The 26,015-nt window shown below is 40.6% G+C and overlaps 2 protein-coding genes and 1 pseudogene across 3 annotated transcripts; 1 reads left to right on the forward strand and 2 right to left on the reverse strand.

The window, feature by feature from the left end:
- Positions 1-424: 424 nt before the first annotated feature.
- Positions 425-4,554, reverse strand: LOC135640119 (homeobox-leucine zipper protein ROC8-like). Its single transcript, XM_065154258.1, has 9 exons — positions 4,068-4,554; positions 3,814-3,931; positions 3,490-3,678; positions 2,431-2,994; positions 2,131-2,340; positions 1,875-2,052; positions 1,519-1,787; positions 1,343-1,432; positions 425-1,264 (listed from the first exon to the last, which is right to left on the reverse strand). The coding sequence occupies exons 1-9, from the start codon at positions 4,160-4,162 to the stop codon at positions 884-886; spliced, it is 2,094 nt and encodes a 697-aa protein (XP_065010330.1). The 5' UTR covers positions 4,163-4,554; the 3' UTR covers positions 425-883.
- A 5,711-nt stretch (positions 4,555-10,265) lies between these two features.
- LOC103987082 (transmembrane 9 superfamily member 3-like) lies at positions 10,266-21,231 on the reverse strand (annotated as a pseudogene).
- Positions 21,232-22,362: 1,131 nt separating this feature from the next.
- LOC135639761 (squamosa promoter-binding-like protein 16) lies at positions 22,363-24,966 on the forward strand. Of its 2 annotated transcripts, XM_065153646.1 has the most exons (4): positions 22,363-23,072; positions 23,649-23,779; positions 23,960-24,563; positions 24,708-24,966. In XM_065153646.1, exons 1-3 carry the CDS (start codon positions 22,666-22,668, stop codon positions 24,529-24,531), a joined length of 1,110 nt encoding a protein of 369 aa, XP_065009718.1. In that variant the 5' UTR covers positions 22,363-22,665; the 3' UTR covers positions 24,532-24,563; positions 24,708-24,966. The 2 variants fall into 2 exon arrangements, with proteins under 2 accessions (XP_065009718.1, XP_065009717.1); XM_065153645.1 differs by lacking the exon at positions 24,708-24,966 and having other exon boundaries at positions 22,364-23,072; positions 23,960-24,694.
- The last annotated feature ends 1,049 nt before the right edge of the window (positions 24,967-26,015 follow it).

The raw sequence follows: 26,015 nt of genomic DNA on the forward strand, positions 1-26,015 counted from the left end.
ACTGATCGATCACTCTCTATTATATAAATTGCATGTAATGATCTAATCAACAGCTTGCATGTCGTAGTTCACTTAGAAATCGAGCTTAGCAGATTATGAAAGCAATAGCTGGCTCTCGATTGAAGCACCAATGGAGACCAGGAGAACAATTAAAAGCCAGCAACAATTGCTCACCCAATGAACTTAATAGGGATGTAGAATTGTTAGCAAGAACTAATGCAAAGATCAAAGAAGAGTGGTGCGAAGGGACCACTCTATGATATGAAGTTACAGATCGATAGCCTGATAGAATATAGTTGCAGCATCCAACTCACTGCTGCTCACTACTGTTTCCAGAGTGAAGACGAATGCATGGAATACCGTAACAACAACAACAACAACAACACCATCGATACCATCTTCAAAGTAAATGCTCATCAGTAAATGTTCATGGACAGAAGTCAATGCCCGAACCATTACCACTTGCTGCATGAAGAAAGGAAAGAATGGGATTGAAGCGAGGGAAAGGAGAGAGGGAAGCAGGCCTAAAGAAAGAAACCTGTAGGACAAGTAGGATTTATGACAGCAGCAGAAGAGGAGAAGCAGGCAATGGTGCGTTCTTGACTTCCTTCATCAAGTTCTTGTAAATGTAAAGCCTGACGGGTTCCTGTAAGAGAATCAGATTGTCCTGCGCCTGGCAGCAGCAGCAGCAGCATCTTAAAGTTGCAATTGAAGCCCCCTCAATGGAGGGAAGCATTCAAGGCCAACTAACCAACACAAGAAGACCCACTTTAATCCCCTCTTGAATGCCACATCCAAGGCCTCAAGAGACTCCATCAGATCTGTAGCAGTAAAGAAAGAGCTGATGGGAGAGAGAAGAGGGGAGACGTAGCTCGGGAGAGCATCAGGCATCCGCACAGTTCAATGCAACCTTTATTTGCTGAACTGTGGTGCCGATCAAGTGATTCACGGTCATTACTGATTCCATGTTGAGTTTGGCGGACGGCAAGCTGCTCAAGTGTATTTGGTACGCGACAGTCACCAGCGAGCCAGATGAGCCGACCATCGGAGTCGAGCTGGACGATGCTCCTTGTCCCCCGGCAGATCGCCCGTCCGGTAGTATGGCGAAGCCCGACGGCAACAGCGGAACGTAGGATGGATCCTCGCCGCTCATGACGATGTTGATGGCCGGTAGGTCGATGGGGGAGTAGACCACCACCGACCCTGACGCGTCGGTACAGCACTCCTGGAGTAACAACATGGTGTTCTGGGAAGAACTGAGCCCCTGTTCATTCACAAGTAAACCCTATTTACGAGAGTTCCAAGGCGAGGAAGATGAATGCACGAGAGAAAGAAAGCATACACGAAGAAGAGAGATGCAATTCCCCGGATGAGATCCATTCGTGATGTGAGCCACCTCTTGTAGCGTGTTGCCATTTGATAGAATGTGCCACTGATTAATGACAACAATAACATACCCAAAGTAAGAAAGAGAGCAATCGAGATCGAAGTAGACATCTCAAGAAGCTGCATGGGCACCTGAGTGCGAGTTCGCTCGTCCTTGAACAAGCTGAAGACCCGCTCAGCTGACACGGGCAGCCATATTGAGGTTGCGGCACAGAGGACGACGCCGCTGGGCGGGCCAGCATCTGAGGTTTTCTGAAGCACAACCCTGACGCCGACGTCGTTCGACCCCGACAGGTTCGTCCATTTCTGATCGCTCGATGCACCAACGTTGGCACAGAAGTTGTTCACCATCCTCTGAGCAAGCTTCATCATGCTCCTCTTACCATCGGGGGAAGAAACCACTGCATTCCGCAATACGAATCATAGTCGTCGAACGATCAGCAACTCAACTACTAGGTGTAAAACCTTGAAGCAAAACCAAGCCTTACCTCCGAGGTCTCTGCCCGGGAGACCAGCGACGTTTGAGCAGGCAAACCTCTCGCACATTCTACGGAGGGTGGTGATCCAGCGCTGTGCTCCAAATGCCGTCCCGCTGTTGATTAGATCCTTGAACAGGACGTGGGGTTGATCATTTGCATCGATTTCCATGTGTTCGACCCAAGTAATCTACAATCAAAATCATCGATGTGATTCTGCCAAAAGGTAGATAAAGGAGCAGAAGCACAAAATCCATATATCAATCACCTTGGAATAGCCATCGGGCGTTTCTTCGATCAAGCAGCCTGAAGGAAGCCTCCTTGATCGGGGAGAAAGGCCGAGCTGGTTGTCTCTTGGATAGTCCACCGAGACATCGGCCACAACCCACATACCCGATTCGATCTGCTGGCAATACCGCAGAAAGCAGAACTCGCGCGTAGGAACAAGAGGTGAGAGAACTTGCAGCTCCTCGTACATCTGCATGCACATGCATTTGCGTGTATTAGAATCATCGAAGGGGTACTGTGAGTGGATTAAACCAAAAAAGGGATCGAGAGCTGTCGTTACCAACACCAAAGAGCCGCTTCTGCTGCTGGCCGTCCCGGCTGCGAGGACCTCGATGGTCCTCGCCTTGGCAACAATGCTGGAAAAAAGCTCCGCCCACTTGCTCGCATCCATGAACATGTCGATCAATGTCGTAGCATTCATGGCGACAGGAGCCGAGTCCCTCGACGTCTCAGTTCGAGTGTGTGGGAACCTGAGATGCTGGCCTGACCTCTGGAACATCCTGTCGTAGATTTCAAGCTGAAGTCTGTCCCTGCCATCACTTCCGGACTTCACCCACAGGGGTTGGTCGGTCTGCACAAGCCTGAGAACTTCCTCCACTGCACCAGTGGCCATCTCCACCATGAGAGGTTTCTCAAGCTCGGAAACGGCTGGGGTGTATGGGTACGGGAAAGCAGAAGAACAATTCCGGCGCAGGAGATCAAGATCGAGGGTAGGGTTCACCTCTGGACCACTGTAAACCCCAACTGATAAGTCCAATGATGAAACAGAGACTGGCTGCACTGGGGGAAGCTGGGTGACAGGCCTTCCAAGGTATTTTGATGCAAGACTCGAGACATGATCAAGCTGCAAGGCGGGCATTAACATGAAGAATTCGGAAGAAGCATCATAGTCTTGTATTAAACAATCATGTGCAGGCATGTTTATGTAATCTATCATCGAATCCGATTGATGCAGACTGCCTTTTTAAATCAAGTGCAAACTTCAATCGATCAATACAAAACAATGTTCTGTTTCCTCCATGCTGAAGTAGCCAAAAAAAAAATGCATATGAAATGGGATGACCAACTAAACAACCAAGCAGATGGTGTCAATCGAGGCTTCATCCATCATGACAAAAGCACACTGGTTTGAGTTTTCTTATCAATATCAACCAAGCACTAAGATGAGAACAGATGACCAAGTAGGCTGATGGCTTTGCTTTCTCCTGGCTGGAGATGGATCTACCTTTGTTCTAGTATCAAACAGTGGAACCATTGTTCTTCTGAAGAGATATCTCAAGTGCATACAAGCCAAATAGCAGGGTGGAGGTAACTAAAAGGAAAGATAGATTGAGCGTACCTCTTCCTTCAACCTTGCGTTCTCCATCCGCAGCTTCTGATCGTCGAAGTAGGAGTCCTCATGGGTGGGAGGGCCGCCACAGGAGGGGCAGATGACGCTCTTGAGAGCCTCCATCATGGCGATGTTCTCGGCCCGGATCTTGTCGTTCTCGGCACGCAGCACGCAGTTGTCCGCCCTATCGTGTTGCGCCTGGGAAGAGCAGCAGGGTCGATCAGACGAGGCAGAGGTGGCTCCTCTTCGGACCCACGCGCAAAACAAGACCAATCCTTCCACCAACAACACTAGAGAAAAGAGGAAAGAGAGCAAGGGAGGAGCAGTGCTTGCCTTCATCTGCGTCCTCCGATTCTGGAACCAGAACTTGATCTGTCGCGGCTCCAGCGCCAGATCCCGGCTCAGCTGCATCCTCTGCTTCTCGTCCGGGTGCGGACAAACCTTGAACATCCTAAACAACAAGCTCAGACAAACCCGTCAGATACAAGCCGCCATGATGAGCCTCAAAGCAGGGAAGAAAACAACACAACGACCAGTACAGATATACGAGAGAGAGAGAGAGAGAGAGTGAGAGAGAGAGAACATACGATTCAAGCTCTTGAATCTGCCTCGGGGTGTGCCGGTGGTACCGCTTCTTCCTCCCCTTGGCATCGGGGACGTCCTGTTCGTCGCCGGAATCCATCGAGCCCAACTTCCAACTTCTACTTGCTCTAAACTACTACCATCCGCTAAAGAAGCAGCCAGTTCATGCAAGTCGGCGTCTTTCTTCTCTGCTTCGCTCTGTTCCCCTGTTCACGCCCTCTTCTCTCTCTCTCTCTCTCTCTCTCTCTCTCTCTCTCTGTTCTCCCGATGCTTCGTCCTTAAAGGTGGCGCCTTTCCTCTCTGCTTCGGCTGCTCTCTCTCTCACACAAACACACACTTTATGGTGCTTGTCCGGGTGAAGGGATCGGGCGAGAGGCAAATGAGGAAACTGGCGGTGCGCGCACCAAAGACACCGGCAGCAATCCGGGCGGATTCGACCCCTCCCTCCCCCCTTAATGAAGACTCACACACAAGCTTTCGGCTCTGCCTCTCCTTCCTCTCACGGTGTCTTCGAGGCCAACAGTAACCGACGCGATCTAATATGCCGGGGCTTAGAAAATGTCGGATTTTGACGGTGTATTACTTCCTCCTCAACCCACATATTTATATATGCAAGACATATTTTATGTGTAGATAACAACCAATTAAATTTTATTTTTCTACCTTTTCATACCTCCCTCATATGAAGAACTATAGAGATGTAGTTTGGCAAAAATATACATGTAAATTATTCCCCTTTTTTTTTTAATGGTGTGACCTTCTCCTTTTGTGCTGATATGTTTAGCTAATATTAATTTGGTTGTCTTATGGAATGATACAGCTTTGAGAATTAAAGATGGGACAGCAGAGGGAGAGACTATTAATATGCCAGCTCTCATTCTTCTCTCTCATGTATCTGGTTACTCTCCGACACCGGAAAACTCTGATCACACGCCAACACTGCAAGCAAGAAAATTACAGGTAAGTGTATGCAACCAGAAGAGAGATAATAAATAATGAATGAGCACACTCTATCTGGGAATCAAGTCAGTGACATGGGAACTCCAAGTTCATCATGGGGGAGGGGAGAAGTGAGAAGTGAGAAGAGGTGGGTGATCCATTCGGTGACGAGGGAGTGACTTCTACTACTGTAGTCAGTGCTAGCAATCAAGATTATGTGTCAGCTCAGCAGAGTTGGAATGGTTTAATGGCTCCCAGCAGAAATTGTTGGTGCACAAATTTATGGTGGCCAGCATCATCCTTGATTGAGATCAGATTGTGGAGACTCTGCATGAAAACTTGGCCTCCATATAATGATCTTGCCATGGCCTTACAATATGTCTCAGCTATTTCTTTTTATTTTATCAGCAATTGGGTGGGTAGTTCAAAGCTGTTAAGTAATCTTACCTTAATCGATTAAGAATTTTTTTAAAAAAAATTATTGGGTAAAAATTATCTTTAAAAATATATCATATCATGTAAGAAAGTACATACTATATTTTTCTAACACCATCCTTATCTGCTTAATTATTTCGATCAAACCTCTTCTCTGATCCTTCTAAATAAGGGACAACCTAGTATAATAAGTATCGTATTTTTTAACTTCCAAATTTAAAATCAATTAAGTTCTTGAGTCATATGATTGGGATTAAGAGCGAGACAAGTGAAACTAATACGCATATGAAATTGAAGTAAGATAGTATTATGGAAATCCCTTAGAGCCATTTTTTAGTTTGTCGATGGTCGAAAACTTTATAACATAGTCTTTTAGAGCACATTGTAATAAATTATGTTGGATAAACTGCTTAAGTTGATCATTATTACCTTCAACGGGATGTTAGGATTAAAATATTTATTTTTTCAAGATAAAACCTTAGGCATAAGTTATTTCGACCAATATGCTATCCCTCTCCTAAGGTGAGCTAACCCACGATAAGATACTCAATTGGGCCCTATGGTTCGACGATGACTCACTCTAATATTAAAAATATTTTTAAAATAGTCATGCTTTATAAGTATTCATTTAAGTCACAATAATCTTACGTATCGTGACTATTGGATTAATCGTCTTTGAAATTACCTCTTCTTATGGTGAGATCCTTTTACGCTAAGTTGTTCAAAGAAGCATCTTCTCATTGATTTGTAAGATGTCTAAGTTGGGAAGCTAAAAGCTCAAAAGTACAAATTCCTACTGAATTTGGCTTGTAAAAAGATAAATTATAAACTTTACCCCTATTACTATCTTCTCATATATGATATGTTACCACATGTGTCTTAGGCGTTAATCCATCTTGTATAAATGTACATGTACAATTGGATGTGGTTCAACACCCAATCGAGCTTCAATGGAGGGATGATAGCTCTTGGAACTCCATCTTGATCTAAACTGACGATTGAGGTGTTGGAGGGTTCCAATGTGAATGAAGTGGGAATGATATGTTGTATTAGATTCTTATTTATGCAAAGACATCGGTGTCATTATCTCGTGAATTGATTCCTATCAAAATGGATGATGTTGGATTAGTGACAAAGTTTTCATACATATAACACAGTTAGCATATCAATAGAAGCATAAATAATACGTATATATTATCATCGTATAAAGATATATTTTATAATATGTATGTTTTAGAAATATGATGTATGATATGCTTCTATTATCATTTTTTGAAGTTAAAATACATACTTTTTCTCGTAATGCACAAAATTATTTCAATTGTTATTTGAAGTAGATATAAACAGTAATGACTGTTTTAAATATGTTTTTCAATAAAAAAAAGATATAGTGCTATGATTTAATAAGCATAAGTATGACGACAGACTTAAGTATAAGAATAAGCATACACCCGATAATTAGAAGGGATTTTTATATTATAGTAAGTCTTAAATGATTCTAATGAATATAATCATATTTAAAGAAATAAATTAGAAATTTAAACATCATATATGCGAAAGATAATAAGAAACTTATGATGAGTAATGAATAATTAAGTAAAGAAAAAAAATATTAAAATACATTGAAAATATTAAAATACATAAGTGAGATTAAAAGATAGATCTAAACCAAAATATGTCATCTTTGCTAATCCAAATTAAACTTAAAATTAGGTAATGAGAACCCTAATATTATGTTAAAAAAAATTGAGAGGATGTCAAATGGGATTGAACCCAAGATCTTTTAGCTGCCTCTTAAGCAACTCACAAGACATTGCCTCTCTTTTTTAGCTTCATCCTCAACAAACTAGGAAGCCATGAACTCTTTCTCTTCTTTTTTAACCATTTTCCCAGCTCCTCTTTATTTTTATGAAATCCAAGAACCCTAGGTTTAAGGAACAAGAATGTAAGAAAACCAATATCTTCCTAAATATAACCTAGGATTTTAGTTTAGCAGATTCTAGACTAAAATTTTCAGCTATTTTTTATTAAATTAGAGTTTAATTTAATCTCTGATTTTTGAATATGTTGTTATGAATTTATTATAATTTATTATGAATTTGAGACAAGTGTATATAGTTATGGGTGTTCCACTGGCTGTTTAAAATCTCATATTTTCAGTAAGGGTTTATATTCAAGTTTGAATTCACGCTTTAGCATCTATTCTATTGGTATATTTTAAAAGTTTTCAAATCGAATAAATATCATCTCCAAGATATTAGTTTTAGAAGGACAATCTTAATCTTATGATAATTTTATTTTGAGTTGAAACTTTATATATATTTAGTTTTTTTTTGTCTCTAGAGTCTCTATAAAATTTTATGATAATCTAATATTGTTTGATTAGCAATAGTAATAAAGCAAGATTACTTTGTAGAACTATTGCTACTCATAGATGCTCTACAAACCAATCACGTGAGTGATAGCATGTATAACACGTTGAACCATCTTTTTGCTTATTATTATTATTAGTATTTTCTCACTTTATGTTGCATGTTGTATATATTGTAATATTCATTGATCTATGTAATAGGAATCAGATCATAATGAGATCGCGATAATGAGATCGATTCATCTTTAAGCATATACCCCAAATAATCATGGTCGTAGTCACTCGAGAGGGACATCGAGATAACCGGTCAAACTGATGTATTGTATACCTGTCTATATGATGGAGGTGGGTAGTCTCACAATTACTCGTATGGGGACACTAGGGATATAGTGCAAGTATTTATTGAAGAATGAGTTTACTAATTAATATGCTTACAGAATGTTAAATAGTTGATAATACCTCAGCAATTCTTTGATCATAGTTGTATATTTGATCCTTAAACTTGAGACATAAAGGATATCATTTATGAGTACTATACTCTTTGATACCGGATTTATAGGTTTAGAAGTTTCAGATCTAGCATCGCTGATCATTAGGAGTGGTAGCTGATCATCCACTCTCAGTATTATGAGAAAAATATCACGTGTGTTCTTGCCCAGACAAATCCATAGCCAAAGTCATTCGAATTGAGAGAGAAAGAATTCTCCGGGAGAATCCAATTAAAGTGAGACTTGAGTAAATTTTGTATTGGCCTGATAACACCATACTTAATATACGGTCTCTAAGATATTAGATGGATGAATGACTATAGATATACGATAATTGAGGATAGACAAGTCTGGATTGAATTCCCCTATATCGTTTGGGGATTACGACGTAGTGATATAGTACATCCATAATCGATGAGTCGAGTGAATTATTATGAAGATAATAATTCACTAAGCCAGAAGGAGTTCTGACAGATATGACTCACGACCAACTCAATATTGGGCCTAGAGGGTCACGCATATATAATAGGTCTTGTAACGAGTAGAGATTCATATATAAGATATTCGTTGGAGTCCCTATCTTATTGATATCCAATAAGCCCTTGAATTATTAGATCTTGTAGATAAGATCCAATAAGAGTCAATAATAAATATTGGGTAGACCACCATCTATACTCCTCTTTCTCTCTCCTCTCTCCTCCTCAATCAATAACCATAATTTGTGATGACCCCTTCTTGATCATGTGCATGAAATGGAGGATTGTGCAGTGATTTGAATAGCATTTTCGTAACGCCTACCATGTGTATCGTCGCTAAAGAGGAGAATAGTTAACCTCATTCATCCTCTTCTACAGATCTATAAATTTTCAGGGATATACGATCTCCCTAGGTAACTTATCTTTATATATATGTGTGGGGGGGGGGGTTTCGATTTTATAAATTTTTGCACACTAATTTTCATAGGATAACAAGAAATTTATTTTACGAAAAAATTTTATAATTTTATTTTTTTTATTCTTCACACGAGGATTCAGATCACATAGCACTTGAGCGAATAACTCTATCATTTTCTCTGATATGGATGTAAAAAAATATACTCTAAATGCTCCTAAATATAAGTTTGATGTATTTTTATATTTAAGGAAAGAATTTCAAACCACGTAAATGATACATAATATTAGTTTTCTTATTGATCTCTGCATATTTCTGTCGGTACGAACGAACGGCTTCTCTCCAAATGATGTCTTCTTCCAACCTCCATCGGTGTCCGCCATCTCTCTTTTCCAACCTCTACCAGTGTCTGTCACCTGTCACCTCTCTCCCTCAATTCAATCCAGTCATTAACTATATCAGGAACATTGTCCTCAAGAGTAAGATGTTTAGAAAAGTGCTCAGTTTTCTGCCAAGGGTTGTGGTTTAGCAGTGAACATTCGCACTGCATATGTTTCACCACCAAAGGTAGATTAAGATGTCAAACAGAGCAATAATTTGCTTGTGTGTTGTGGGCATTCCACATGACATGACATCCATCACAAGTCCTTCGCAGTGAATGATAATGGGAATCATTTATTGTAGTTTTGGGTGCAATGATGGCTGATGAGCTAAAAGAACAAACGATGTAGATGGTAAATTATCGATATTGATGAAAGATCACAAGACCAGCACAAAATTTGTGATGGAGAAGTCTCTGCTAGGAATTAAGAAACATCAGCTTCTTCACCCATTAATTGATACAAGAGATAAAAAGGGTGATTCTTGTAGCCTGAGTTTCTAATGAACATTTCTCTTCTTTATTGCTCTTATCTTGCAACAAAGGATAAGATGTTGATGTTGCAAATTTTAGTTATGTATATATATATCTTGAAAGAGGTAAAAGTTACTAATTCAAGCATTTCCCACTTTATGATATTTTAGATTCTGTACATAGAAGAAAGATTAATCAAGAAAATATCACTATAAATTTGATGAGATTGCAACCCACATTCACTATATTTTTAGATAATTGATCAAAAAATGCATACATAGAGTTGTTCCTGTGCGTTTTACGATGATTAGTACACATTTATAATCCTTCCATAACTCCAAAAATTCATATATAAGGTAATGAATACAGTTAGGGTTTCTTCAAAGATGCCTCCTTGTCGCTGCTATTGGATGTTATCCCCATTCAGTTGAGATGTTTTGTTACAACGGCGAGGTAGTGGCCTCAAAGGTTAAGCAATTCGACTGCAGAAGCTTCTAAGGAGTGAATTATCCATGTTGTTGCATCAAGAGAAATGAGTAATCTAAGTGTTGTGATAAACATAAACTTCCTAATGAGGCATAGAAAGAATTGCTCGATGATTCGTACCTTGTAGCCTATTTTTTAAGCAACAGGCCCAGTCTGTTCAAGCTGCCATTACTCCTTGTCTCGAGGAAGATCCAGATTTCACAAGTTGATTCTTGCAATAGCATTCTTCAAACTTGATTTAGTACTGATAGGCTATTCACACTTGATGGATCGGTAGATGTGAGGAACGAACAGCAAAGCAGTGCAGAAGCCAACCATACCAAGCATTAGGAAGAAACCATAACAAATGCAAGCCATATAGCTGAAGAAGAAGGATGTCTGCATAAACCCAGACATATCTGATAGAACATAGTAGTAGTACAAGCAGTATGCATGTACATATAGACCAGTTGATCCACTGAATAGGAAAGACCTGCAATGGGTTAAGCAGGGCTCAGGTGAGGCATAGCTTAGTGCTATATTGGCCAAAGACCTGAAGACTGAGATCAAGATGGACCCTGAGTAACCATGGCCAGGCCATTTGATATACCAATTTGCATAAGGCAAGCTAGTTTCTAATTAAAGCATCCTTGATACCAAGAAAAATCTCTCTTGAATAGTCACCATGCAATCAATGCCTTCAGAAGCACAAATATGTAGTTAAAGAGTATTCTAGAAAGCAAAGAATCTGGCATAGGCAGCAAAATTAGTTGTCAAAAAGGTCTATATGCAAGTGCATTAGCATAAAAGCACACATAATTAGACAGTCCAGCTCAATGTGCTGAATAGCAAAAGTGTAGGCTTACCTCCACCACCATTCATGATCTTTAGAAGCAAGCTGGAAGTAGGTTAGTGCAATGTCGATGATCGTGGTCACAATGAGGAGGATAATGAATACTATGAAAAGAATGCTATATATGGTGTAAATCCTGTGGCCCCACAAACTGCCAAAGATGTAGAATAGTTCAATGTAGATTGCACCGAAAGGCAGAAAACCAGCCATCACCATCTGTGGTATTGTTCCTTGGTACCAAGGCAGTGGTGGAATCTCTCTAGGATACTTATTAGTCTGACAACGGACTTGGAACTCAGTTTTGCTATTTTTACCAGCAATTCCACCCAAAACAAGCAACGGAGAGGTAGTCAATGTCCAAATGAGAACAATAACAACAATGGTTCCGAGCGGTAAAGCTGCAGCAATGCTATACACAATAGCTACAGTATTGAGGAAACAAAATGTCAAAAACAGAGGCCCACTGAAGAGGCTTCTTGTCAACAGCAAATTCCTCACCTGCAACCAAACACAAAATGAATAAGTAATATAACTTTTATCATCTTATTCATATTTAAAACATTTCTTTTTTTTTTCTTAAGCTAGCATTGCAGCAAGTTTCTGATGATTATGCATGTAAAAGAGTACAAAGATTTGCATAATTAAAGGAGCGAAACAGCAGAAAGGAAATATAATGAGATGATGTCAAAGATAAAGGTCTCACCCACTACGTCCCTTCAAGCTGACAGTATAAAGAGGTAGCTGTATATCCCACAATACCAGAGGTAAGTGCAAAGATGACTACCATAGCAGTAAAAAGTGCCCCATGATTGTAAGGATAGAAAACCCCAACCAATGCAAGAATAAAAATGAAAACCATGCTGCAATGCATTTCAAGAGAGGAAAAGATTAATTTACGTAAACAACATCATTTGATAGAAGCTACAACAACTTAATATGCAACTTAACCCACAACTTCAGCTATGAACCATCAAAAACCTGCAACTGTATATAACAAAATCAAACTCTGCAATTCTGCTTTAGTGATAATCAAGTAAAACAAAACAAGATTTTCCAGAAAGACTCACAGAGCAAATAATTGTGTGCCAGAACCAAGACAAGAAGCAAAAAGTGATTTGTTCTTTGGAAATCTAAAGACATCACCATGGATAGACTTCCACCCAGTCTCTTCTTGCTCCTCAGTTGACTCCTCATCATGGGCATACCTTAAAGAAACACAAAGAAGATGTACAAAGTTAACATATTTAGCCTGCATAATGTGAAAAAATCATAAGTCAATCAACCACAAAATGGAAACATTTTTGTAACCGAAATATTCACATGGAATAAACATGAAGTAAAAAACTCGTCTCACAATTACTGAACTGATGTTCGTTACAAAATTTGTTACTTATGCACATAAAACTTAAGTTTATACCAATGCAAATGTACAAGTCAGGTGTCATACGAAGCTGACTGACCCAGGAAAAATTATACAATGTATGAAATTATCAGCACAGCCATGTTTATAACTTTCAGGCATATATATGAAACCATGTATCACAGATTTAACAGTCAAGCCATGTTCAAGAATTTTTGACATGATCTTAGAGTTCCATCAAGTAGGTCCTATAATGGAAATTAAATTGTCCCTAAAAGATCCCAAAACCATCCTTAGTGTCTATATGAACAATATGATTTCTTTACGAGATGAGACCCAATTTAATATTGTTGCTTAACAAACCAACTAGATTATATTGCTTAATATACTTTTTCAGCTTCTCAAATGAGCTTTATGTAGGCTACGAGTAATGTTCTGAAAGTGGCTGAAGTATGTGAGCAATCACGGTACTGCATACTGTATGCAACTGTATATGCAGTCCTTATAAAATATAAATATATATGGAATAATGCATAATCTAGCTAAAATAAGAAATATATAATCATGTGCACATTATTCATTGGCAAGTATGAATTACAGTCAAACTACGAATACTCATTTAATAACCAGCATAAGTGATAAGCTATGAGAAGAGTGAAGATCAAAGTGATTAATAGTTTGTTTTACCATGCATAATAATACTAAATTAAGTGTTAGAAAATTGAAAGATATCTCACTTGACAAAATCATTCTTCAGCATGCGCATGGGAATTGTGGCAAGAAATCCAATCAAGAGAAGATTGTAACACGAGTTTAAAATTGAGAACCAATGAATCTGCAGATGATGCAGTTGTGAAGAGGTCAGTGAGCATTTCTCCATCCTCTCTCAAAAGGTGTGCTTGTCTCCTTCCACTTGACAGAGTATGTAAATTCCACATCGATATCATTGTTCTGTGTGAGATCAACCAATTCAAAAGGATTGGCATCAGCAATAATCTCAATCGCATGATCATCATTGTAAAAAACATCAAAGTGAGTGTGCCTGTAGAGGGAGTACTTGTAGCCACCCACATATTTGCCTTCCTCGTGAATCATCCCAAGGAATCCCCTAATAGGGAGATCATCATAGATCATATGGAAATAGTAATCCTTGGAGACAGCGCTCCTAAACTTCATCACATCTTCTTTTGTGAGCGTCTTCTTGAAAAGTTATTTGTAATCAATATCTCCTCGGAAATCAAGCTTGTAGGGGGCTTCTACAAGGCGATCCCCATTCAGAACTTCACCAAGGGTTGTTTTTTTCTCGGTGATGTGTTCTGTTGTCAATCTTAATACATAAATCAAGTGACATATAGAAAAAAAGAGAGAAGAATATGACGTAGAAACCAACCTAGAGTGCAGAAGGGGAGATCAAAATAGCGTTATGTCTCACTGTGAAGAAAAGAAAAAGAATCAGAGAAGCTTCGAACTGAGAACGGTGGTACGAGAACCAGATCACGAATCATCTTTAACAAGTCGAGAACTTAAATGCCTAGCTCTTATAACTGAGAACCATGGTTCAAGAACTAAATTACCGATCATCTTTTAACGATTTGAGAACTAAAAATATCTAATTCAACTCCAAACAAAGGGTTCTTGAGTTCTATAAGCCATAGGTTCTCCAACTTATGAGACGTCGTCGAAAAGCTATATATGATTCGAAAATCTACGTTTTCTGAATCTACAATCAAAATTTCATCAGATCAAACAGGTTGGCCGTCAAAGATAAACCACACCCAAAGACGAATTCAGCCACGAAAACAGAAAAGACGCATTTTCTTTTAAAAAACGATGGCCATTCACTGAATAAGACCTAAAGAAAACATATTTTCTACAAGAAATTACCTAGAATTCCTTCAACGTCACAAAATTTTCGAGCAAGAAAAGAACAAGGTTTAAAGAAAGATTGATCCCCAGCGACTCTTTTCTCCGACGTGATGGGAGAACGCTTCATTATCAAAAGAACCCATGAGACGTGTCAGATCAGAGGGTGAGGAGCCGAGACTGAGGGAAGGAAGGAAGAGACGTCCCACCTAGGGTTACCGAAAGGGCCAACCCCGTTGGCATAGAGGGGGACAGGGTCCCCGTTCTTGTAGCGGTGGTCGGAGGCGTCCGATGCGACTCCGACGATATCCAAGCACAATGGCAGCAGCAGAAGCGCCGCCGCCAGATCCACCGACTTCCTCCTCCCGATCCCTCTTCGTTGGATAGGCAAGCCCGTGGAAGAACTAAACAGTTGGCAGTGGACAGAAAGCTTTGACTTTTCTCTTTTTAGTCAAATCACTTAATATCATATGCACCCAATTATCTCAACAAGGCAAAATTAGATAGAATTTTATGAGACTAGAAATCCATTACAAAGCTAAAGGAATAGCCCATTTAAAATGGCATTAAATTTTTTTATATATTTTTCTTAATTGATATGAAACTTTAATTTGAAACGATACCATACGCTAAAAATAATTTGATATAATTATTATTTTTTGGTCAATAGGATCTGTGAAATCCAATCGGTACTTAAAGGGCCGCCGGATCCGACCGGGCCGGACCGGCCCCGTCTCGTCGCCTGCGTGCTTCTCCCCCTGGGGGCACTGCTCACCTTGCCGCCGGGAACTCACGCCCTCGGCCACTAGCCGGCGGTAGCTGTTCTCAATGAATTCTAAATTCTACCATCCTCCGAGTTATTTCTTAACATGAAAAGCAATGAATGTTGCAAAAGATTGCCACATGAATGAAGTGATAAGCAGATAAGATTTCCTCAAGGCAGTTGAGGAAATCTCTCAGCAGTTGAGAAAAATCCTCCATGTATAACCTCCCTACTGAGTGTGTATAAATGGCTGTCAAGAACTCACTATCAAAATGTATTAAGCAATTATATCTTATACATTTCATAGTTTCTTCTACAATTTCTATCCTCTTCGCTTAATTTCTATCATGGTATCAGAGCAGTTTGCCTAGAGCAAGCCCTCTTCTCCGGAGTCCAACCATCCCTCTCGTGGCGACGCCTCCGCCCCTCAGCCGTAGCCATTCGCTGCAGCCTACTGCAGCACTTGCGGCTGCTAATATCAGATCCTAAAGGAAGCACAGTCACGGCCTTTGTTTCTACCGCCGGCTGCTGCTCCCTTGCCAACCGAAGTCTTCCGCTGAAAACTCCGCTGCTCTTCCGGCCACCAAACTCCAATACTGCATTACTGCAACTATCTCCAACCTTGCAGATTTCTCCAGCATCGCTGCAGAAATCGCTGCAAGCTGCAGAGATTTCTTCCACCTCGCTGCAACAATCTCTCCTGCACTCTGAATCGCTGCAGCCTACCAGTGCCTCTGGAAGAAGCAGCAGCCCTCTTCGGCATTGCATACAGCTACTCTTCTACATCTGACGTCTTCATCATCTACCTCCCGCCACAGCCATCGCTGCCTTTCTTGCTGCAGATTGCTCGCCCATCACTGCAGTTCATCACGCTGCAGCCTTCTCTGCAGCGCATCGATCTGCTTTTCTCCTCCTCCCTTCCTCCTATATCTTTACATCTTCTATAAAGATCACTTGACCCGCCACAAAATATCTGGGATGTCTTCATTTTCCTCTTCCGTTATTCCTGTCCCTATTTCTGCAGGGACTCTGAGCACTTCTCAAAGTCTTATCACCATCAATGTTGCAGCACTCATTCCCTTCAAATTATCCAAAGGCGGCAACTACGCATCTTGGCGGGCACAACTTTCTAATCTTTTATTTGGCTATGATCTCTTAGGTTACGTTGATGGCTCTCTCCAGTGTCCACCTGAAGTGATCAACATCCCAGGCGAACCCAATCCAGTGCCAAATCCAGCCCACCAACTATGGTTACGTCAAGATCGCCTCATCCTCCAAGCTATTCAAGCTTCCGTTGCTGGATCCATTGCCCCGCTGATATCCTCATGTACGACTGCTACAAAAGCATGGTGCAAATTACAAACAACTTTGGCAAATCGCTCGCGTACTCGCATGCTCGGACTTCTCTCTAATCTGATGAAAATGAAACAAGAGGGAAGTACTATTGCTGATTATCTACAAAATATCAAAGTTATCATCGATGATTTAGCTTTGATAGGTCATTCTCTCAGCGATGAAGAAGTCCTAATCCATACCCTCAATGGCTTAGGAGGCGAGTACAAAGAACTGACAGCAGCACTTCGGGCACGTGACTCACCAATATCATTCGAAGAACTTTATGATAAGTTGATCGACTATGAGACGTACTTGAAGCGTGATGATAAGTTGCCCGGACCACCTATTACAGCTCAGGTCAATCAAAAATCCAAGAGGAAGAGCAACCAGTACAATAAGCACGTCAACAACGATTTGGCTAAGCTGCCTCCTAGCCTTATGGGGCCCAGACCAAACCCTCCTTACCCATATCAAGGTGGTAACTTTCATAATACTCAGCCGTCGTGTCTTGACTTCACAGGCCGCCAACGAGTTGTTTGCCAACTATGTGATAAAGTTGGACACTCCGCGAAAGTCTGCCGGTCTCGTCCCAGACTCCCTACTCCATCACAGTGGCCTCAGGCGAATTTCATGGCTACTCCAACTCCTACTCAACCTAATTGGATTGTGGATTCGGGCGCCTCTCATCACATCACCTCTGATCTTCAAAACTTGTCCATCCACAACAACTATGACAGAAATGAAGATATCATCATCGGTGACGGTAAAAGAATTCCTATTACTCATTCTGGTTCCTCAACGCTTAGTTCACTTACCACAACCTTTACACTCGATGATGTTTTGTGTGCACCTAACATTAAAAGAAACCTCATTTCCGTTTCTCAATTCTGTAAACAAAATAATACATCAATTGAATTCTTTCCTAACTTTTTTCTTGTCAAGGATTTGAGCACGGGGGCATCCTTGGTCCAGGGCCAGAACAAAGACAACATTTATGAGTGGCCATCCACTTCACAAATTACCCTTCCTACTGCTCACTCCTCAATCGCAGCTCCGGTTGATGTATGGCATCGTCGTCTTGGTCATCCCTCCCCTTTTATTCAGCAAAAATTACTTTCTCGTTATTCTCTTCCTACCTTGAAAATCAATAGCACTATTAATCATTGTGATGCTTGTCTTTGCAATAAAAATCATAAACTGCCTTTTGGGACAACCTCCATTTCTTGCTCTAAACCATTTGAAATCATTTATACCGACGTGTGGGGCCCTGCCCCAATTCCTTCTTTTGACAAGTTTCGTTTTTATGTCATTTTTGTAGATTATTTTACTAAGTACACATGGTTATATCCTCTCCATCATAAGTCTGATGTTCTACTGTATTTACCAACTTTCGAAAGTTGGTCGAGAATTTTTTTCAATCTTCCATTAAAATAGTTTACTCTGATGGTGGAGGCGAATATCAAGCCCTCACATCCTGTCTCTCTGCTTGTGGTATACAACACCTCAAGTCACCCCCACATACTCCCCAATTGGTTGGTTCTGCCGAACGCAAACATCGGCATATCGTTGAAACTGGTCTCTCCCTTCTACATCAAGCATCCATGCCACCATCTTTTTGGTCAGTAGCTTTTCAAACTGCAGTTTATCTCATTAATCGTATGCTCACTCCAGTCTTACAATACCAGTCACCATTTGAAAAATTATTCCACAAACTTCCAAACCTTCATAAACTCAGAGTTTTTGGCTGTTTATGTTATCCATGGCTCCGTCCCTATGCGTCACATAAGCTAACACCACGATCTAAGCCTTGCACTTTTATAGGCTACTCTCTTGAACATAATGTTTTTCGATGCTATGAACCCCAAACTAAAAAGGTCTTTATATCACGTCATGTTATCTTTAAGGAGTCTGTCTTTCCTTTTCAAAATAATCCTACCATGCAAACTACTCCGATAAACATACATCATTGGAATATCCCTCCGATCTCATCACACGAACCTCCAATGATATCGTCCAGTCCTTACTCTCAAGATTCACATACTATTATTACTCCAGTTCAACAGCTTCTCACTCCCTCTATTCCTCCACTCCCTTCCTCACAAGTTTCCCCTATTAATGAAGTCATACCCTCGGCAACATTGCCACTGGCTTTACCTTCTCCTAGATCTAGTGACATTGTTGTGCCGACGGTTGACCCGGTCCATGACAGTGACTCGCCCTCGGCTATACCACCAACACAATCTACCACTTCCACCCCCCGTAGACATCCAATGACAACACGCTCCAAAAGTGGTATTTTCAAACCACGTCAAGTCCTTGACTTACATGCTATAACAAATTCCTCCACTGAGGCCAGTGAACCCACTACAATCACTCAAGCTCAAAAATCTTCTCACTGGCGTAAAGCCATGTGTGACGAATATGATGCTCTCCTCTATAACTCTACATGGACCTTAGTACCCTTTCATCACACACAAAATATCATCGGGTGTAAATGGGTCTTTCGAATTAAGCGGAACCCAGACGGATCCGTTGCCAGATACAAAGCACGTCTAGTTGCCAAAGGGTTTCATCAACGACCTGGTGTCGACTTCACAGAGACATTTAGTCCCGTTGTTAAACCCACAACAATCCGTCTTATCCTGAGTTTGGCTATCTCAAAGGGCTGGCACATACGACAATTGGATGTTAACAATGCCTTTTTACAGGGGTCACTTACTGAAGATGTCTTTATGCAACAACCTCCTGGTTTCGTTCATCCTCAATATCCGAGGCATGTCTGCAAACTTCAAAAAGCTATTTATGGACTTCGTCAAGCTCCAAGGGCTTGGTATAACGAGCTTGGCTCGTTTTTGACCTCAATTGGCTTCATCAATTCAAAGTCTGATACCTCGTTATTCATTTGTCAGCACAATGGAAGCATAATATATCTTTTAGTATATGTGGATGATATTATTGTCACAGGAAATAATCCTTTGAAGACTCAGGCATTTCTAAAGCACTTGGCTGATCGATTCTCCCTCAAAGATCTAGGAACTTTAAGCTACTTTCTGGAAGTAGAAGCAACATTTCCATCTTCAGGTCTCTTCCTATCACAAAGAAAGTATATTCAAGATTTATTATCAAAGGCAAACATGCAGGATGCGAAAGAGGTTACAACTCCTCTCTCTACCAGTGAATCACTTAAATTATGTGATGGAAGTCCTGCTACAGATTCGACTCAGTATCGACAAGTCCTTGGCTCCTTACAGTACTTGGCTCTCACCCGTCCAGATATTTCATTTGCCGTCAATAAGTTATCGCAATTCATGCATCGACCATCTACTACGCATTGGTCTACGGTCAAACGAATTTTGCGGTATCTTAAAGGGACTCTTAATCATGGCATTTTTCTTCGCAAAAATACTTCACTCCATCTCCATGCCTTTGCTGATGCTGATTGGGCAGGGAACTTTGATGATAGAACATCTACGTCCGGATACATTGTCTTCCTTGGAGCTACTCCAATCAGTTGGAGTTCTAAAAAAACAAAAGACGGTTGCACGATCTACAACTGAAGCTGAATACCGTGCCGTCGCCACCGCCGCTGCTGAACTCAATTGGGTCACAAATTTGCTCAAGGAACTCAACGTCAACTCCACGGTTATTCCTACAATATATTGTGATAATATTGGAGCTACTTATTTATGTGCCAATCCAGTGTTCCATTCCCGCATGAAACACATAGTCATCGACTTCCATTTTGTGCGAGATCAAGTTGCCAGACATCAACTCCGAGTTTCTCATGTACATACAGCAGATCAACTAGCCGACTCACTCACAAAGCCTCTCGCTCGTAAACTATTTTCATCTCATCGGTCCAAGATCGGCATCCTTGATGGAAGCTCAAGGCAGTTGAGGAAATCTCTCAGCAGTTGAGAAAAATCCTCCATGTATAACCTCCCTACTGAGTGTGTATAAATGGCTGTCAAGAATTCACTATCAAAATGTATTAGGCAATTATATCTTATACATTTCATAGTTTCTTCTACAATTTCTATCTTCTTCGCTTAATTTCTATCACGAAGCACTTACATAAAGCATGAGCATATACTGCCTGGTAGTCACATAAAGCAATGAGCGAAGTTCTCAGCTTTCTAAACTCTATCTGTCTTTCAGTTTATGCATGTAAATGATAACCATTACTTCGAATAGTCTACTGCTAGGCATAGATAACACAGGAGGCATGTATTTGTTTGATGAAGAATGTAACAGCCATGCTTCTCGTACTGCATGCAGCAACAGGAAGGGTTGGAGAAGAGAGGAGGTAGAGGAAGGGAGACTTGAGACTGGACTAGAGACTGCATGTCAACTTCCTCGACATCGAACCATCAAATCCAAACTCGAGTCCTCAGCAGTGAACCCTGGAAGGGCCCCAAGCTAGATTTGTGCGTCCAAGGCTCCTCCTCGTGTTTGCCACTTTAATCCTGACATGTCCCTTACGTTAAAAGGAAGGCCACAGCAAGCCTCCGATGCTGCACCTGCAGGATCTCTTCCCTCTCTAGTGCAGCCATACCTCGATATGCTCTACACCGTCACGTCTGTCTCTCGCATGACCAGTCTCTGAGAGAACACTCATTTCAGTGTCAGCCTCAATTATTTGTTGAGGACCAGGGAAGTGTCAGTTACTCTCAATGCCACTGTATGTATCCTTCTACAAGAAGTATTCATAAACTGAGAAAGGAGCAATGGAGCTCCTTTCTTGAGGGCATGAGCTGCCACAAAAGTGAATGGCCATGGCAGAAGATCCCTCCCTCCCGTCTTTAACAAAGTCGAGCTCTGAAAAGGGAGGGCTCTGGCCATTCCATGACTTTGAGAATAAGATTAGATCAAACTAAGGACATTGCTTTTGTTACTGAGAAGCCAGTTAATTTCCACCGGAATCTTGTGGCATATCTTTTGAGGAGCTCAGTGATGAGAATGTCGAGGTTATTTTCTCTATGCATGTAGTTTGCTGAGATTGAGAAAAGAAGATAAAGAGTAATTCTAGGAACTATTTGCTATATCAAAGGTTGGCAAGATATATAAGAATTAATGGCCCACATAAAGCTGAGGATGCCATTACATGTTAGGGCACAGGCAAGTGAAAGGTGTCGATGATCAGTGTGACCTTTATTCTGAACACTACCAGGGTGTTGCCACTGCTTTCTGCACCAAGAAATCTCGACATGGGGCCGCCCATATCTCTTTAGGAACAATTCACATCAACAAAATGCAAGAAGTAGTAGGGTTTATTAATTCTAAAAATATTTCTTATATATATAGGATAATACACAACATGAATGTGAAGAAATGCTTTGGGGACACGGTTGCAGAAGCGATGGTTGCTGACAGTTGAATGCGATCGGATCCAATTCCTTAAAATAATGCAGATCACAGGGGCCTTCTTTGGCTGGGGTGTTGCCACGTCGGCCGCCAAGGTGTGATGGGTGGGCGGCGTGTGGGAATTAGATTTAATGTCGAATTATGGAGGTTGGCGGGCATTAAAATAGCCCCAGTTGTTGTGCAGGGAATATTCCTTTCAGCTTTATAGATTTCTCGGGTGGTGTCGATGAAAGAGTAGAAGTTAATCCAGGAAGAAGAGGAGAGCAAAAGAGTGGAGATTCTACAACAAGTAGGGCACGTACAAAGGAAAGAGACAAGAGAGACACGTTGGCATAAGTGGAGGCATGGCGACAAGATGACATGGTCGTCCTTCTCCTCCTCCAACCTCCTCTGGTACTTTTCCCCCAGCCTCAAAAGCTAAAAGCAATCACACCCTATCACTTCTCCTCCATGAAGATTTGTAGACAAGGGCACTCGTTGTAGTTGCAGTATAAGCCTCTCTCTCTCTCTCTCTCTCTCTCTCTCTCTCTGATTGTACCACCAATCATTCTCGTTCAAGCCTTTAAGATCGGTGGGAAGAGGCTTGTTTACTGTCAGATAGAAGAGAGGAGAAGGTTGCTACCATGGAGTGGAATGCCAAGATCTCTTCATGGGTTTTCCCAGAGGTTGAGCAGGTTGCAGACAAAAACATGGAGTTTCTCCTCGGGTCGAGCTTTGTCCTTGGAAGTCAGAACTCAACTGGGATGGATTGCTCGGTTGATCTGAAACTCGGTGGCTTGGGTGATATCAGACCAGCAGAGAAGTCGAGAAGCCAACCTTCGATGACGACGACGGCGGTAGGTCCATCGAGGAGGGCTCGAGCTCAGGGGAACGCCCCCCAGAACGCATCGTGCTCGGTGGACGGGTGCAAAGCCGATCTCAGTGGCTCCAGGGAGTACCACAGACGCCACAAGGTGTGTGAGGTCCATTCCAAGACTCCAGTCGTCATGGTGGGCGGCCAGGAGCAGCGCTTCTGCCAGCAGTGCAGCAGGTAATGAACGTGACAGGTTATGACCCATTTAACTCATCCATATGTTTCAGCTTTGTATGTTGAATTCTGATAAATGTTAGAGATATTGCCAATAAATACATAAATACTATGACTGCTTATTCCAGAATTCGGCTTCATTTGCTTGATCAGAGAAAATAAGGAAATAAATTCATCCTCTGTTTCCTGCCACCATCTTCCTTCTTTTTACTACATCTTCACTTTGTTCTTGGCGTGCGAAAGCTTAGTTATTAGCCCAAAGCTAACCTACGCAACTTGATAAGGTTGACGAGCATGTCCTTTACTCTGCCTCTTTCACTGTATTCTTGCTTTCTTCTGTTCTCTGCTTGTACGTTACTTGTACCTGAGAATATATATCTTTCTGTCAGATCTCTGTTTCTTTTACCTTCTTTTCCTGTTCTTTGGGAGAGAAATGGAATTGACTAGTGCATGATTTCTTTTCTGTGGCAGCTCGATGAAGTTTTGCTTGATACGGCTCTCCTACTGCTTTATTAGCTTTCTCTCTGTCAACAAATTGGCTGCCTCTACCATTTGAGTGACTGTTAATGACTGCCACAGGTTTCACCAACTGGTGGAGTTCGATGAGGCAAAACGAAGCTGTCGGAAACGTTTGGATGGACACAATCGGCGCCGAAGAAAGCCTCCACCCGATTCCATTAATCCTGGGGGCTTACTTCCAAATCATCAAGGTTTGAATTGTGATCCAACACTGTAAATGAATAGAAACATGTATGAGTAGGGTTGGAGTGATGAGTGTCAGGACCTTCATCGGAACCTATAATTTCTGCACATTTCTGAGCTCACATAGCGTTCGATCAGTATCTGTAGCTGTTATCTTTCTCTGCATTAATAGTTTGTCTCATTTGCAGGCAGCAGGTTCTTGATGCATCCTCACCTGCTTCCAACTCCTATACAAAGCCACAACTGGGCTGGGATCATCGAATCCGAAGACATGCTACATACAAATCACTCGCCCCTAACGTTTGTCGACAGCAAACAACATCTCTCAGGCTCCTTCAGCAGCAACGAGAACAGGAAGCAGGTTCCTCTTCTGCAAGGCGACATCGCCGGCTTCAGCATAACAACACGCCTGCCATTCCTCATGACCATCTCCTCTTCAACAGCAGAAAGCAGCAGCGGCAACATTTGTGCTCTCTCTCTTCTGTCATCAGCAACAAAACCAGGCATCAACGCGGACCAAATGCTGCCAGCTGATGGAGTTCCTATGCATCAGTCTCTGGTTTCAAGTCTTCCCTGCCACTCCAGCCCTCAAGCTTCGACCTATGTTTTGCCGACAGGGGTTTCTTGTTCAGGAGTAGAGGATGGGCAACTTATTGTTCGTGGAGCTGATGCCAGTCTTCACTGTCAGAGTGTGTTTCATGCAGGGGGTGAAGGCTCCTCGGACTGGGGATCTCAAGCTCCACCCTTTTCTTGGCAGTAGATTGTGCTGATAACAATCCAAGCTCTGACTCGGTTTGTCTCTTCATTTTACAGCAGGTTTTGAAATGTTTTTGTCCAGCTTAGCAAACATAGAGAATCCAACTCATTAATGTGATCAGATTACCATATGGAAATCATAATGGTTGCATATCTTTTGTCTTTCATGGTAAGATGCAGGAAGAAGTGACGTGACATCCTTAAAACACAAGAATGATGGATGGAGCCTTTGAAAGAAAGTTGAAATGGCATCACATTGGAGATGTTGGCTGCCATTAAAGAGCCACTCTTCCCATCTTTTCATAATACTACTTGCTGTATAATACTTCAGATAATTTCTTTTATGGTCCTTCTCTGGTAAGTGCAAGAGTTGAGTGAGAAATAAGATATGGTTGCTTTGCTACTACTGTGCATGAAGGGAGTGAGCAACATATGGAAAAGTGTGCATTAAGGTCCAAATATATATTTTAAATATAAATTTATATTTAATATCTTTAAATCATATTTAGTCTAATTGTTGATGCTATTTCAAAGTAACATTAGTATTTTAACATTTATCAGATGCAAAAATATTTTTTAAAAATTTAAAATATTTTATGATATTATCTAAAAGTATAATATTATCAAAATGATTTAATGAGAAATCAACATGAATTATGTATTTTATAAGGTAAAATTTTATTTATTCATCTTAAAATATTATTTTATATTTATTTATATCATTGTATTTTTTATTTATTCTATATTTTGGCTACACAATTTTTTTTATAAGATTACATGCATTCATTCATTTATTTTATATATTAATTTAAATTTTAAAAATATGTATTTAATTTTAACTAAATATTAAAATTATTAGAAGGGTAAACTTTTGAAATATAATTTTATTAAATAACAGTTACATCTATTATTTATAAAATACTCAATAATTCATAATTGCATATTTTCACTCAGACCTATTTCTCCAACTATACATTAAAAATATAAATATATACCTTCACTATCTTGTGACACAAATCCTAGTATCTGAACCTCAATATAGTGAAAGAATAGAGTGTTCTTTGCCCATTATTCTGCACATTATCTAATAGTTTGATTTATACTAATCTAATTAAAATAACAACAGAATCAAGGTTGATGAAAGAATGATCCCAAAGAAAAAAAAATGTTAGACCTTAGCCTAAACTCATAATTGAATAATAGCTTCAGTTTTTGACACACACACACACACTCTATAAATAGTGCTAAATCAACATGTAAATAATAAATATGGCTCATACTCTATAAATAGCTTCTTAGTTGCTATCTTCAATACATAATGACCATGTTTATATAATCTCTCTTCTATATTAGACATTCCCTACACATTTAAGGATACTTCTTGTGAAGGTAAAAGTGAAGTCACAATTGACTTTTCATACATTAGGAATTGATTCCTAAAACCAAAACCTATCAAATGTAAAGCTTCATTGAGCCCATTGTTTCCTC

Source organism: Musa acuminata, chromosome BXJ3-6 (genome assembly GCF_036884655.1).
Source record: "Musa acuminata AAA Group cultivar baxijiao chromosome BXJ3-6, Cavendish_Baxijiao_AAA, whole genome shotgun sequence".
Lineage (NCBI taxonomy): Eukaryota > Viridiplantae > Streptophyta > Magnoliopsida > Zingiberales > Musaceae > Musa > Musa acuminata.

Bases quoted from the DNA above. Each gene is read 5' to 3' on its own strand.
- LOC135640119 (XM_065154258.1), bottom strand. From the start codon at position 4,162: ATGGATTCCGGCGACGAACAGGACGTCCCCGATGCCAAGGGGAGGAAG. The intron at 1,788-1,874 runs GTAAGGCTTGGT...TGCGGAATGCAG, and splicing joins CCCGGGCAGAGACCTCGGAG to TGGTTTCTTCCCCCGATGGT. The intron at 1,433-1,518 runs GTGCCCATGCAG...GTCATTAATCAG, and splicing joins ACGAGCGAACTCGCACTCAG to TGGCACATTCTATCAAATGG.
- LOC135639761 (XM_065153646.1), top strand. From the start codon at position 22,666: ATGGAGTGGAATGCCAAGATCTCTTCATGGGTTTTCCCAGAGGTTGAG. The intron at 23,073-23,648 runs GTAATGAACGTG...TGACTGCCACAG, and splicing joins TTCTGCCAGCAGTGCAGCAG to GTTTCACCAACTGGTGGAGT. The intron at 23,780-23,959 runs GTTTGAATTGTG...TCTCATTTGCAG, and splicing joins CTTACTTCCAAATCATCAAG to GCAGCAGGTTCTTGATGCAT.